The sequence below is a fragment of the Portunus trituberculatus genome, chromosome 50, assembly GCF_017591435.1.
Source record: "Portunus trituberculatus isolate SZX2019 chromosome 50, ASM1759143v1, whole genome shotgun sequence".
NCBI lineage: Eukaryota > Metazoa > Arthropoda > Malacostraca > Decapoda > Portunidae > Portunus > Portunus trituberculatus.
This window is the reverse complement of record NC_059304.1, coordinates 324,165-336,828: the sequence shown is the minus strand read 5'-3', so window position 1 is coordinate 336,828 and position 12,664 is coordinate 324,165. Positions and strand designations below refer to the sequence as shown.

The 12,664-nt window shown below is 38.9% G+C and overlaps 1 protein-coding gene across 3 annotated transcripts in view; it reads right to left on the bottom strand.

Annotated features, from left to right (window-relative positions):
• LOC123499709 (suppressor of fused homolog) overlaps positions 1-12,664 on the bottom strand; it is a 72,164-nt gene that overhangs the window by 49,204 nt on the left and 10,296 nt on the right. For all 3 annotated transcript variants that reach the window (XM_045248115.1, XM_045248116.1, XM_045248117.1), the window contains exon 3: positions 4,906-5,084. In XM_045248115.1, coding sequence (XP_045104050.1) covers positions 4,906-5,084 — 179 coding nt within the window. The remainder of the gene's footprint in view (positions 1-4,905; positions 5,085-12,664) is intronic.

Below are 12,664 nucleotides of genomic sequence, written 5' to 3'. Positions count from 1 at the left end.
CAGCAGCTTTGGCTTTCCTCTCCCTTCACTGACCATCCAGGTGAATTAGCTTTTAACTTTGCTATCCTCCATGACCTAGAGCAACTGGCGCAACACCCTACTCATATCCCTGACCATCTTGGAGATAAGCCTAATCTTCATCACCTTTTTCTTACCTCTAATCTTTCTTCTAATACTGTTACCTTATCTTCTCTGTTGGGCTCTTCTGACCACAATCTCACTACTGTATCTTGTCCTATCTTTTTAATCCCTCCTCAGAATCCCCAAAGCAGAGGTGTCTCTGGCATTTTGCCTCTGCCAGTTAGGGGGGACCTGAGGAGGTATTATGCTGATTTTCCCTGGAATGATAACTGTTTCCGTGTCAAAGACCCATCTCTGTGTGCTGAACGCATAACGGAGGTGATAGTGTCTGGCATGGAGGAATACATTCCTTTCTTTTTCTCAACCTAAACCTTCTAAACCTTGGTTTAACTCAGCCTGTTCTCATGCTATACATGATAGAGAGGTTGCCCATAAAAGAGTACTTAGGGATGGTGTAGACAGTATTTCTGAAGCACTTAAGTTAATCTTTGAAAGATCACTTAGGTTTGCTGAGATACCTCAGGACTGGAAGTTAGCTAATGTTACTCCAATATTTAAAAAAGGTAGGAAGGACGATGCGAATAATTATAGACCGATCAGTTTAACTAGTATAGTATGTAAGATACTAGAGAAAATCATTAAGGGTAGTATTTGGGAGCATTTAAATGAGAATAGATTAATTAGAGATACCCAACATGGCTTTAGATCAGGAGGTCCTGTCTTACAAATTTGCTCGATATCTTAGAATATATTACCAAGGAGTTAGATGATGGAAATAGCATAGATGTTATATATCTAGATTTTAGCAAGGCGTTTGATAAGGTACCGCATAGGAGGCTAGTGTACAAATTGAGACTACATGGGATAGGGGTAGGTTAGTTGATTGGATTAGTGAATGGCTTTCTGATAGGAAACAGAGAGTAGTATTAAATGGGGCAATGTCTGAGTGGAAGGAAGTGGTTAGTGGGGTACCCCAAGGATCAGTGCTAGGACCTCTTCTTTTCTTGGTGTACATTAACGATTTAGATATAGGAATTAGTAGCAAAGTATCAAAGTTTGCAGATGATACTAAGATAGCATGTGCAGTACAGGGTGAAAAGGACAATTACAGAATACAACGAGACCTGGACAGGCTGATAGCATGGGCAGACAGGTGGCAGATGGAGTTTAATTCTAAAAGTGTCAGGTTATGCATTTAGGTAAAGACAACACAAACTTTAGCTATGAGATGGAGGGATGTTGGCTAGAGGCAGTAGAGGAAGGAAAGGATTTAGGAGTAGTGATAGACAGGACTATGAAATTTTCAAAGCAATGTTTAGAAGCAAGAAATAGGGCAAATAGGATCCTGGGTTTTATAAATAGAAATGTTAGTTATAAAAGTAAGGAAGTGGTGCATAGCTTATATAATTCCTATGTTAGGCCCCATTTAGAGTATTGCATACAGGCCTGGTCACCCCACTATAGGCAGGATATCAACATGTTAGAAGCAGTTCAGAGAAGAGCAACTAGGATGATACCAGCATTAAAGCGCCTGGAGTATAGAGATAGATTAAAGGAATTAAACATGTTTTCATTTGAGAGGAGATGTATAAGAGGGATATGATAGAGTTATTTAAAATGTTCTCAGATACAAACTACATAGATGTGAGATCTTTCTTTACCTTAGAGGAGGAAATAGGACTAGAAATCATGGCAGGAAGATTAGAAAGCAAGGCTGCAGGTTAGATATAAGAAAATATTTCTTTAGTCATAGGGTGGTAGACTTCTGGAATGCATTGCCAGAGACGGTTGTAAATAGCACTAGTTTGACAATGTTTAAAAACAGATTAGATAAGCACTTAAATTTATTAGATTTATAATTATGTATAGCACTGCATGATAGTTTTTATAAGAAATTTACTATAGTTAAACAAGACATGATCCCCATGTATGGGGACCACAAATTGTAGAGGATTTCGCTGCAGGACTTAGCCCTGTTAATGGGCCAAATATTTAGAATTAGTATATAATGTATTGTGTACTTGTAAGTGTATCTTTAAGTACTGATGACGAGGTCGCTGTGCGACTGAAACAGGATAACCTAGATGGGCCCTGGTGGCCCTTTGTTATCCTATTATTTATGTTATGTTATGTTATGTTACTTGAGCCTTCCATCTCCTGAATCTCATGCACTTTATATTTCTGCCCGGAATCAAGTCTGTTCTTCAACTTGCCAAACATTCCTTCATAAATAGAAAATGTCAAAACCTATCAAACTCTAACTCTACTCGTGACTTCTGGCATTTGGCCAAAACATCTCCAATAACTTCATCTTCCCACTTTTATTTCATCCTGATGGCACCACTGCCATCACATCTGTCTCTAAAGCTGAACTCTTCTCTCAAACCTATGCAAATAACTCCACCTTGGATGATTCTGGGTTTGTCCTTCCCTTTCCTCCTTTCTCTAACTATTTCATGCCTACAATTAAAGTCCTTCGTAATGATGTTTTCCATGCCCTTTCTGGCCTAAACCCTTACAAGGTTATGGACCTGATGGGGTCCCACCTATTCTCAAAAACTGTGCTTCCATGCTTGCACCTTGCCTGGCCAAACTCTTTCAACATGTCTATCAACTTCTACCTTTCCTTCTTGCTGGAAGTTTGCCTACATTCAGCCTGTTCCTAAAAAGGGTGACCATTCTAATCCCTCAAACTACCATCCTATAGCATTAATTTCTTGCTTATCTAAAGTTTTTTAATCTATCCTCATTAGGAAGATTCTCAAACATCTGTCACTTCACAATCTTCTATCTGATTGCCAGTATGACTTTTATCAAGGTCGCTCTACTGGTGATCTTCTGGCTTTCCTTACTGAGTCTTGGTCATCCTCTTTTAAAGATTTCAGTGAAACTTTTACTGTTGCATTAGATGTATCAAAAGCTTTTGATAGAGTCTGGCACACAGCTTTGATTTCAAACTGCTTTCCTATGGTTTCTATCCTTTTCTCTGCAACTTTATCTCAAGTTTCCTTTCTGACAGTTCTATTGCAGCCATGGTAGATGGCCACTGTTCTTCTCTTAAATCTATTAATAGTGGTGTTCCTCAGGGTTCTGACCTGTCACCCAATCTCTTTCTATTATTCATTAATGACCTTAACCAAACTTCTTGCCCAATCCACTCCCATGCTGATGATATTATCTTACATCATTCCATGTCCTTTCAGAGATGACCAACCTTTCAGGAAGTCAACAGATCATGCAGGGATGCCACAGAACACCTGACTTCTGATCTTTCTAAGATTTCTGATTGGGGCAGGGAAAACTTAGTGGTGTTCAATGCCTTATAGCATAGCATAGTTATTTATAGCATTCTTGATGGTGTTGTTGACTTCTGTGTTTCCATATCTATTACGGAAACACAGAAGTCAACAACACCATCAAGTATGCTATAAATAAATGGTAAAAGAAAGAAGACCCAGAGAAGAAAGACAAGATACAACTGTACTACAAAAACATCATGTCCACAGAATACAAGACAGATGAACGCATCATCAAAGACATTATACAACACCACATCAAGCCTACAGATGAAGAACACACCATTTCACTCACTATATACTACATTAAGAAAAAATCACAGCTGCTGATAAAGAACAAAACAACTATGAAAAATCCCTCCCTACAAGAAAACCATGTCATCTACAAACACACCTGCAAAATTGAGGACTGTGGACCTCAAACTTATATTGGGATGACACAGACAACTTTGTAGAAGAGACTCACCTGCCACCTACAAAATGGAAAGATAAAAAACTACTACACCGTGGCACATAAAACAACCGCTACAAGGAAACACCTAGAAGAAAAAACACTACTGTCATCGACCGTGAGAGACCCACACCACCTACTATTCCTGGAATCATTATATATAGCACAAGAAAACCAGTTATGAAGCTACAAACACAAGATTTACAGATATAGCCTACACAAAGAAGAAAACCAATGCGACCTGTCACTGCAGTGAACCTGTCACCCACAACACAGAACCAGCCAATCACATCGCTGTCTCCACTGCACCAGACCACGTAGTGAGCCAACCAGCCAGGTTGTGCCAAATCACGGCTACTTTCTACCTGATCCACTCACAGGATATATATAAGGTGCACCAGCCAAACTTTTGACACATTCTGCCTGAAGATGTTCCCTGAAGAGGAACAAAACATTGCTACAAACTCTACTTTTGAACAGCTCATCAGGGCTCTTACTGTTCGAGAGAAACAATTAATTAGACAAATAGAAAAGACAGCAAAAATTTAATAATGCTGAAGTTGCTCATGCCTTTAACATCGTCTGTAAGACAGAAAATTTACTCCGTGGCTACACTAGCATATATATATATATATATATATATATATATATATATATATATATATATATATATATATATATATATATATATATATATATATATATAGCAGCACCTCTAACAGTGTACAGTTTAGTTTGGTAATCATGTTCACTTTATGCAATTTTCAAATTTCGTAATCCCTTCAGGAATGTATCTCTCGTATAAATCGAGGAATCCCTGTACTTGACCTTCTAAATATTCAGTGCAAAGATAATTGAAGTGACAAAAAAAGTGATGATGGACAAAAGTTCTATCCTTTAAATGCCAAAGCCTTATATCAAATAACTTCCAAATATTATTCAAAGTTAAAAAAAAAAAAAAAAATCACTACATAAAAGTCTCACTGGCATATGTTTCCACCAAATATTTAAAAGATTACTAGCATTGAGTCTGGAAAAAAGTGCACAGAGCAAGCTTAGAAATGAGAGTTTACAAACCTGATTGAAAGACATATTTGGCAAGGGCCTGCATGATGGCAGCAGGCCACGTTGGAGGACTCTTCTCCCCTTCCTCTCTCTTGAGTCGCATTGTCAGCTCAAATCCAAACCCACTGGGACCCTCAGGACCTGTCTGCTCATGCACTCGGCCATCACCATGCAAGTCGGAGCAACCAAAGCTGAAGGACAATAGAACTGTTTGATATGTTTGTGACAAAAGTAAAAAAAATATTTGTGCTCTTCAAGTAACTACACTTCCAAATCTGATTGTACCACTTAAAGTTAGTGTAGCAATACAATACTATCTTAGGACTCTTTTGCCTTGTAATTATACTGTAAAGTCCTATAATATATTCTTTACTTCCCTGTGAGACACTTCTGAAGCATTTTTTAACCCCATTAGGATTCACATTTGAACTGCACAATATTAGTTATGCAGAGGAACTTAGATGGCAGGTCTGTTACCTCTGCCAAGGTGGAGAGTGGACACAAGGAGGGAGGTCACCCATATTGGCCCTGACCTCCCTAGCAGCAACATATCCTTTGAGGTTCTCTACCGACCCAGTGTTCAGCCCTCTTAACAGGTATAGTGTTACAGCAGGATCTGTGCATACTTAACAAGTGTGTGTATAAATCTGGGACCATAATATACCCTGTTGTAGTGTGATAAAAGGGTAACGTGTGTTGTTCTTTACGGAGGGAACCAATGGGACCCCAAAAGTGTACCAATGGTCTAAAGATTAGGACTGGGTGGAATCCGATTACTGGACCCGAATCCCACAGATCCACCAAGGCTAGACAGATCTGATTACTGAGACTGAGAAATTGGGTCTGGATCCATCAGACGATTTCTCTGGAGTCAAAGTTAAAGTATCCAGATTCTTTTTGGAAATCTCTTACATGAAACGGTGTAATAATAAAATGCTTGTCAACAATATTAAAATTAAGATCATATTTAATCATATACTTTAGCTGGCGACACTTGGCAAGATCTAATGCTGCCAAGCTTCTCTTATTTTCTATAAGATGTGATTGGCTGGCAAGCTGTGATGTCAGATCAAAGATGAGCATATAACTGGCTACACTGGCCGTGATGTTCATCATTTCAGTCGACTCTAAGCTACCAGAGGGGATGCCTGTTTCAATTTACTCCACAGAACTAAGTCAATGTAATTTGGATTGTTATATGCATGAATGAAATTCCAACTCCTATTTCAATCTCTCCTCTACCAAACTGAAGGCAAATTTTTCTCAAAGGACAAATATAGTTTTCTTAGCATCAAAGGTATGCATCTCACAGTTTAACTCAGCAGTACCAACGGCATCAGTGCAAGGAAGAACTGCACCAGTAAGAGGGAATAACAGCCAAGGGCAACAAATATTGTGATGAAAAAAAGCCCCACTGAGGTGCCAGTTCCAAAACAAACTGAATATGTAGAGATGTAGTTAAAAGGGGACTCCGAAGATGGAATAAGATTTTTTTTTTTTTTAATTCAGAATTTTGAATGAAGAATGTATGAGTAGCTAGATGCATGTAGTTTTGTGTGAAGAAGAAAGTTGTCTTTAGAGGGTAGGCTGTGACTGTCCCCTTGTGTTGTGAAGTCACAGCTGGCTTTAATGATAAGTTCACAGCACCCCCAGAACCACTACTATTAGACCTCAATGGGAGTAATTATCATTTCAGCATGTGTCCACTGCCTCCTCCTTGGAATTACATTCATTATCATTTCGCTGGATTTGTCAGATCACCAGCATCTGAAATCTTATTGAGTCAAACAAATTCCAGTAATCGTCTGGCTGCCTCATGGATCAAGTAAACCTCTTGCTCCTCAGACGAATACCTCACAGTATTTGGGTCCAGCCAGAACATGAATCCCTCACGGGATTCATCAGTAATTGGGTCCAGCCAGGAGCCAAATCCTGTGTGAGATTTGTAAGTAATCAATCCCAAATCCTGAGCAGCCAGTAATTGTCTGGATGCTTCATGGATCCAGTAATTGTCTCGCTCCTCAGATGAGTACCATGCGGGATTCATCAGTAATCAGGTCCAGCCAGATCCGAATACCATGTGGCCAGTATTTATCTCACTCCTCCCAAACAAGTATCGTATGGTACGTGAGACCTGCCAGTAATCGTGTCTGGACCTGAATCCCATGAATCTGCCTGGCTAAGGAATCGGATCCACAAGTGCTTATATTGTCGGATCCTGCTGAGCCCTACTAAAGATAGGTTATATCATGTGTGACTGCCTGGCAGAGGTTGTGTTGGCCCAGACCATTAGAGACACAGGACAGTGTAGGGGGAAGTGTGATGTGGCAAATATATTAGGGTGTGAGAATCATGTCGGGGTGCCAGAGGTACTGTATGATTGTAGGGATATTTGTGTGTTGTTGGAGAATAATTCAAATATATGTATAGACCATCAGCAAGTGTGTTAGTTTAGTCCTTGTCCCTGGGTGGCCGTGAGTGGAACTTCATCATCTGTGACACCATAATGCCTCTAAAAGTCTTGCCCACTACTTGTCACTGCTACCACAGGAGTAACAGTTACAGCTACAAAGTGGTGGTGGCTGCAGTGGGATTGTTCAGTGATGTTATTTGTCTAATTTGCTATTTGGTCACTACTCAGACCCCTCACAGATGGTGAAGTTTTGTGTGGCACTGGTGAGTCACAGGCAGATGAAACATGACCCAACTCAGGAACAGGGGACAAGAAAATAGAGGCATGCATGTTCTGATCACCAGGAGCCTCCCAGTTGTGTCTGAACTTGAGATGGTGAAGGGTTGCTCTTGTTGTATAGTGTATAAATGCTTGAGACAATGAGTTTTAATAGAGAGACCATGGTACACCTGCTTGTTGGTGTATTTGGTGGCATGATGGACGCAATGGCCATATGCCCATGGGAGATGGTTGAAACAAGGCTTCCGTCCTCCTCCTTTAACTACATGGGGGATTTGCTGCTTCCACCCACAGCCCAGCAGTTGGGCTCCACCACATGCCCCACTGTGCCTGCACACCACCACTGCCTTTACCCCAGGCACACAGATCATGCAGCTGTCATAGCAGGCTCCAAATCCCCAGGACATAGGCAGTCTGTCATCTTCAATTGCTTCCAGTATATTATGGAGATAGAGGGTTCCTGGGTGTTATTTTGGGGCCTGGGTCCTAACCTGGTGGGTGTGGTGCCTTCCACAGCCATCTACTTCTGCTCCTACTCTCAGATGAAGAAATTCCTCAGTGTAGAACCTGAACCTATACCATCACACAGGAGAAGCCCATTCCCTCAGCTCATCAAGGAAATGTATATAATTTCTCTTTGTTAGTTTTTTTTTTTCAAGGGGGGAGGGGTGATATAATTTAGTGTATTTTTATGGGGACAGGAAAACTGTATGATGTATGTGTTTGATGCTGTAGGAACTCTGGCATATAACCTGATAATAAGAAGTCTCGCAAGGATGATGCATCTTTGGCCCAACCTCTCACTTACCAGACATTGCAAATCACTTCATGACCATAAGGAGAAATCAGTTAACTAGACATACTACCTGTTCTTTGTTTTGTTTGCTTTTTGGTAAGAATGTAATGAATGTAAGGTCACTCAAGTACTCTGGATTGAAATCCCTTAGAGAGAATGATGTCTGCCACAGGTGCACATTGTCAGATTGCCAGTGACAGATTTGTTGGTTAGTGTTATCTGTTTAGAGCATGGCAACCTAGGACTCTCGATTGGAGATCATAACCTCATTTTGAGGGAGAAATGTTGTACTGACTAAACTCAAAAGATGTAAAATACAAATCGGGTTAAAAACACTTTTCCTGGAGAGGGTAGCTAGGGTAAAGTATCTAATAGGTACGCATCGGTCCATTAGGTATGCACTTGGCATTTAAAACCTTCTCCACAAGACATGACAACACTTGGGCATTAAAATTTGGTCTCATTTTTAAGCTTAACTATTATGCCTTCAGGTTAGCAGGTATCAAGAGTTGGATTTGTTATGACTGAAGAGATGCAGCAACAAATATAAGTGAAAGTGTAAAAAACTGTGTTTTCTTACAAAAAGGGCCGCCATGGTACAGTTGAACCATGCGTGCTTTGGGGTCTGAGGGGTCTCCAAGCACATGGGTTCGAATCCTGTCCACGGTCCGAGTGTAGGTTGGGCTTCCTCACTCGGGGCAACGGTTTCCTAGCAGGTGGGCTTTTAAATAGGAGATACCACAAAAAGTATCCCCTTTAGTCCATAAATTCTCGTGAAAAGCCCACATTGTATAAAAAAAAACAGGTTTGCATAATTTTTCATGTTTAATGACTAATTTTCTAATTGAAAATTACAACTTTCTCTATTTATAGATTCATTCTCTCATGCAATGGATGAGAAAAATGCATCAGGACTGCTTAGAAAAAAGAGAAAGGCTGGAGCTGGGTGCATACCTATTGAATCAATCCCAGATAACAAAGACCAATGATTACACATTTTATCAAACTGCTGCCAGAGAGTCCTAGACACATTGAATGACATTCCAATGCTACTTCTAATACATGGATGAAAATGAGTCAATTTCCTCTGAAACTGTCTCAGCACCATCCAATCTAACTTACTTATTGGTGTTCATCTTTCAACAGACCTTAAATTCAACAGTCACATAAATTCCATCTGCTCTAAAGCCAACCAAACACTGGGGATCCTTGAGGAGTGACACTGATCCACAGCATGAAAAAATGAATGTATTTGTAACATACATAGGCAAGCATTTTTTTTCTTCTTTTTTTAACGTTATGGCCAATAGCGCCTGTAGGCATACTTGAGGAAGTGCTGTTAAGCTTCCGCCTATTGGTGGTGCAGGCAATTTTATTTATAGTGGTAATGAACATATCATACTAACACAAAAGCATACAAGCACTCATACATTCGATGCACCATAAAGGATTGGAACAGGCTTCCTCATTGTATTTTAAGCAACAGTACAATGAACAAATTCTCTAAACAAATACATATACAATCATTTATCACAACACCTCAACACTAACGGACACACTTCATTCACTTTCCTATCTTCCACACTTGGATCCCTTCTCCCACCAACAGGGGACAGATGTCCCAGTTCACATGTGGCCACACTTTTGATCAAAAAGGCTAGAAAAAAGCCCTACCTTATTACACCATAATATAGATGATATTGGGAAAAATTTATTACCTACCGTATCTGATGGATCACAAGACGTATGGGCTCATAAGATGCACCTAGTTTTGGCAGTCATTGGGAAAAAAAAAAAAAAAAAAAAAAAAAAGATAAATGAGCAGATTTAAGCTCTGAATAGGAGGTGGAGGATTTCACCTGACATTTGAAGACTATCACATGCATTTAGATCAGTGTTATTCACCAATTTCTGCATTCATTGAGAGAGCCGCAGCTAGTGCAAGCTAGCATAACTCAACTAAATTAAGTAGTACCTACTGGGCTGCTAGTGCAATATAGTAAATAAGATAAATTAGACATGGTAATATTAGCCTACATATCTTGTTATTAAGAGCAAAATAAAGACCAAGCTTACTTAATGCTGTGATGAGTGGAAGTCTGCTTTTTGGTTTTTATTCATTTATTTATTTATTTTTCGAGAGCCGTAAATTGAGTCATCACGAGCTGCCAGCGGCTCGCGAACCGCGCAACAAGTACCACTGATTTAGATCGTTATTTGATCCCAATATTTTGCATTTAAAAACTAATATTAGCTAGTAGCCTACATATCAATCTTGTTGTGAGATGTAAACATGTACCTGGCATATGGCATCGGCAGTGACTGAAATACTACCTACAGGGGTAATGACCATAATTTTTTTTCTTTTTCATCATCATTCTACACATAATTGTAATGTAGTATTTCAGTATATTTTCAATGCCAAAGGATGCATGAAAGCAGATTTACCAACCTTACTATTTAAAACATATTCTATTTGAAATATTGCATAACCTAATTCACAAATATTATGCAGACCATCACCACAAGCCAGCCTATCCTATGACACTCTTTTCATTTATAAAAAATACTTTTTTTAGGTAGTGAGCTATTTTCTTAAAAAAAAAAGTTTCTCATTAGCTTAATTTTTTTTCTTTCTTTTTTCATGTATGCCAGGTAAGAATGTTGAAAGATGGGTGCAATTTTAATTGTATGAAAGTGCGTCTTACCTCAAGGAGTAATGGTATCACACTGTAAAGAACATAGTGAAGCTTGCCTGTGTCAAGCTCAAGATTACTGACCATGTATTTGGTTTTGGTATATGCAATGCACGGTGCATGGTAACTTAGGCACATTCTTTGGTGTCATTCTATGTGAATTACTGATAACCAGTAAGCATGATCTATTATATATTGTTATCTTGAATGAAAGAGTTGTTTTGTGGTGTAGTACCAATCATCACTTTGTTTACATGTGCGAAGATATCTGGGCTTTGATTTTAGAGCCTCTGTTGCCACCAACCACTACATCAATACTGAACCTTGGCCTCATACGATGCAGGCTCATTTCCTGAGACTTTTTTGGAGAAAAGGGAAAAGGTGTGTCTTATGAGCCATCAAATATACAGTATTCATTAGGCTTAATAATGACAAAGATCTCTAATTAGCTATATAATTCCTTAAACAACATGACAAATGACAAAGTTTCAAGGTAGCATGTGGTGGGATTTGAACCTACATAATATGTGGAATCAGGCAGACGACCATATTATGATCGTCTGCCTGATCCCACGCTCACCACCTTATCCACTATGCCACTGCCAGTAACATCTCGGAAGGTGGTTTTACCGACAACCTGCTAGTAACCTCATTACCATGACAACAATGTCTCCCTATGTGTTCGTGGATAACATTTCACGACCAGAAGTTGCTCCGCTCATTGTAAAGCAGCGTGGGTGCACATGACGTCAAGTCGAGTTAACCCAAGTTAAATGGAATATACTGCATTACTTAATCTTATCTCCTTAATTATCAAGTCACATTAAATCGAAATTGAATTATTCGAACTTACATTAATTAAGAGTTACTGTATAGGTATTGAGCCTCAGCAAGTGTGTTAGTTTGGTCCCTTGTCCCTGGGTGGCCATGATTGAAACTTAATCATCTGTGACACCGTACTACCTCTAAGCCTTTCCACTACTCGACACTGCTACCATAGGAGTAACGGTTACTGCTACATCTGCAGTTCTCATTTTCTCATGTTTAGACACTCTCCAGATCTTCTCTCATAACTGATCATCATCAATAATTTCCTTCACAACCAAATCCACATATCCACTTACAAAGTCCAGAGTACTGTATGACATTCCAAATAAAGCTACAAAATATAGTTAAAATTTCAAACCTAATTCCAGAAGCCAGCTTTTTCTTTTACTATTAATTCCTATTAAATCTTCCCTGCAATACTTGCAATTATGACTTGGCTACCAATTACATAGCTACATTTTTGAAATACTGAAGTTTCACAAATTTTACTTATAAAAGTAAATTATAATTGGAACACATGAATAGTCTCCTTTAGGAAGCCTCAGAGTCACATCTTGAATAAACTTCCTCAGCTGTTTTCTATTTACTTATACCATGCACAATCATTCTTTCTTGCTGAAATACATTCTGGAATATATATATATATATATATATATATATATATATATATATATATATATATATATATATATATATATATATATATATATAATGCTTTTCTTCTTTTCTTTTTATCATAAGATTCTCCTGCTATGAGAA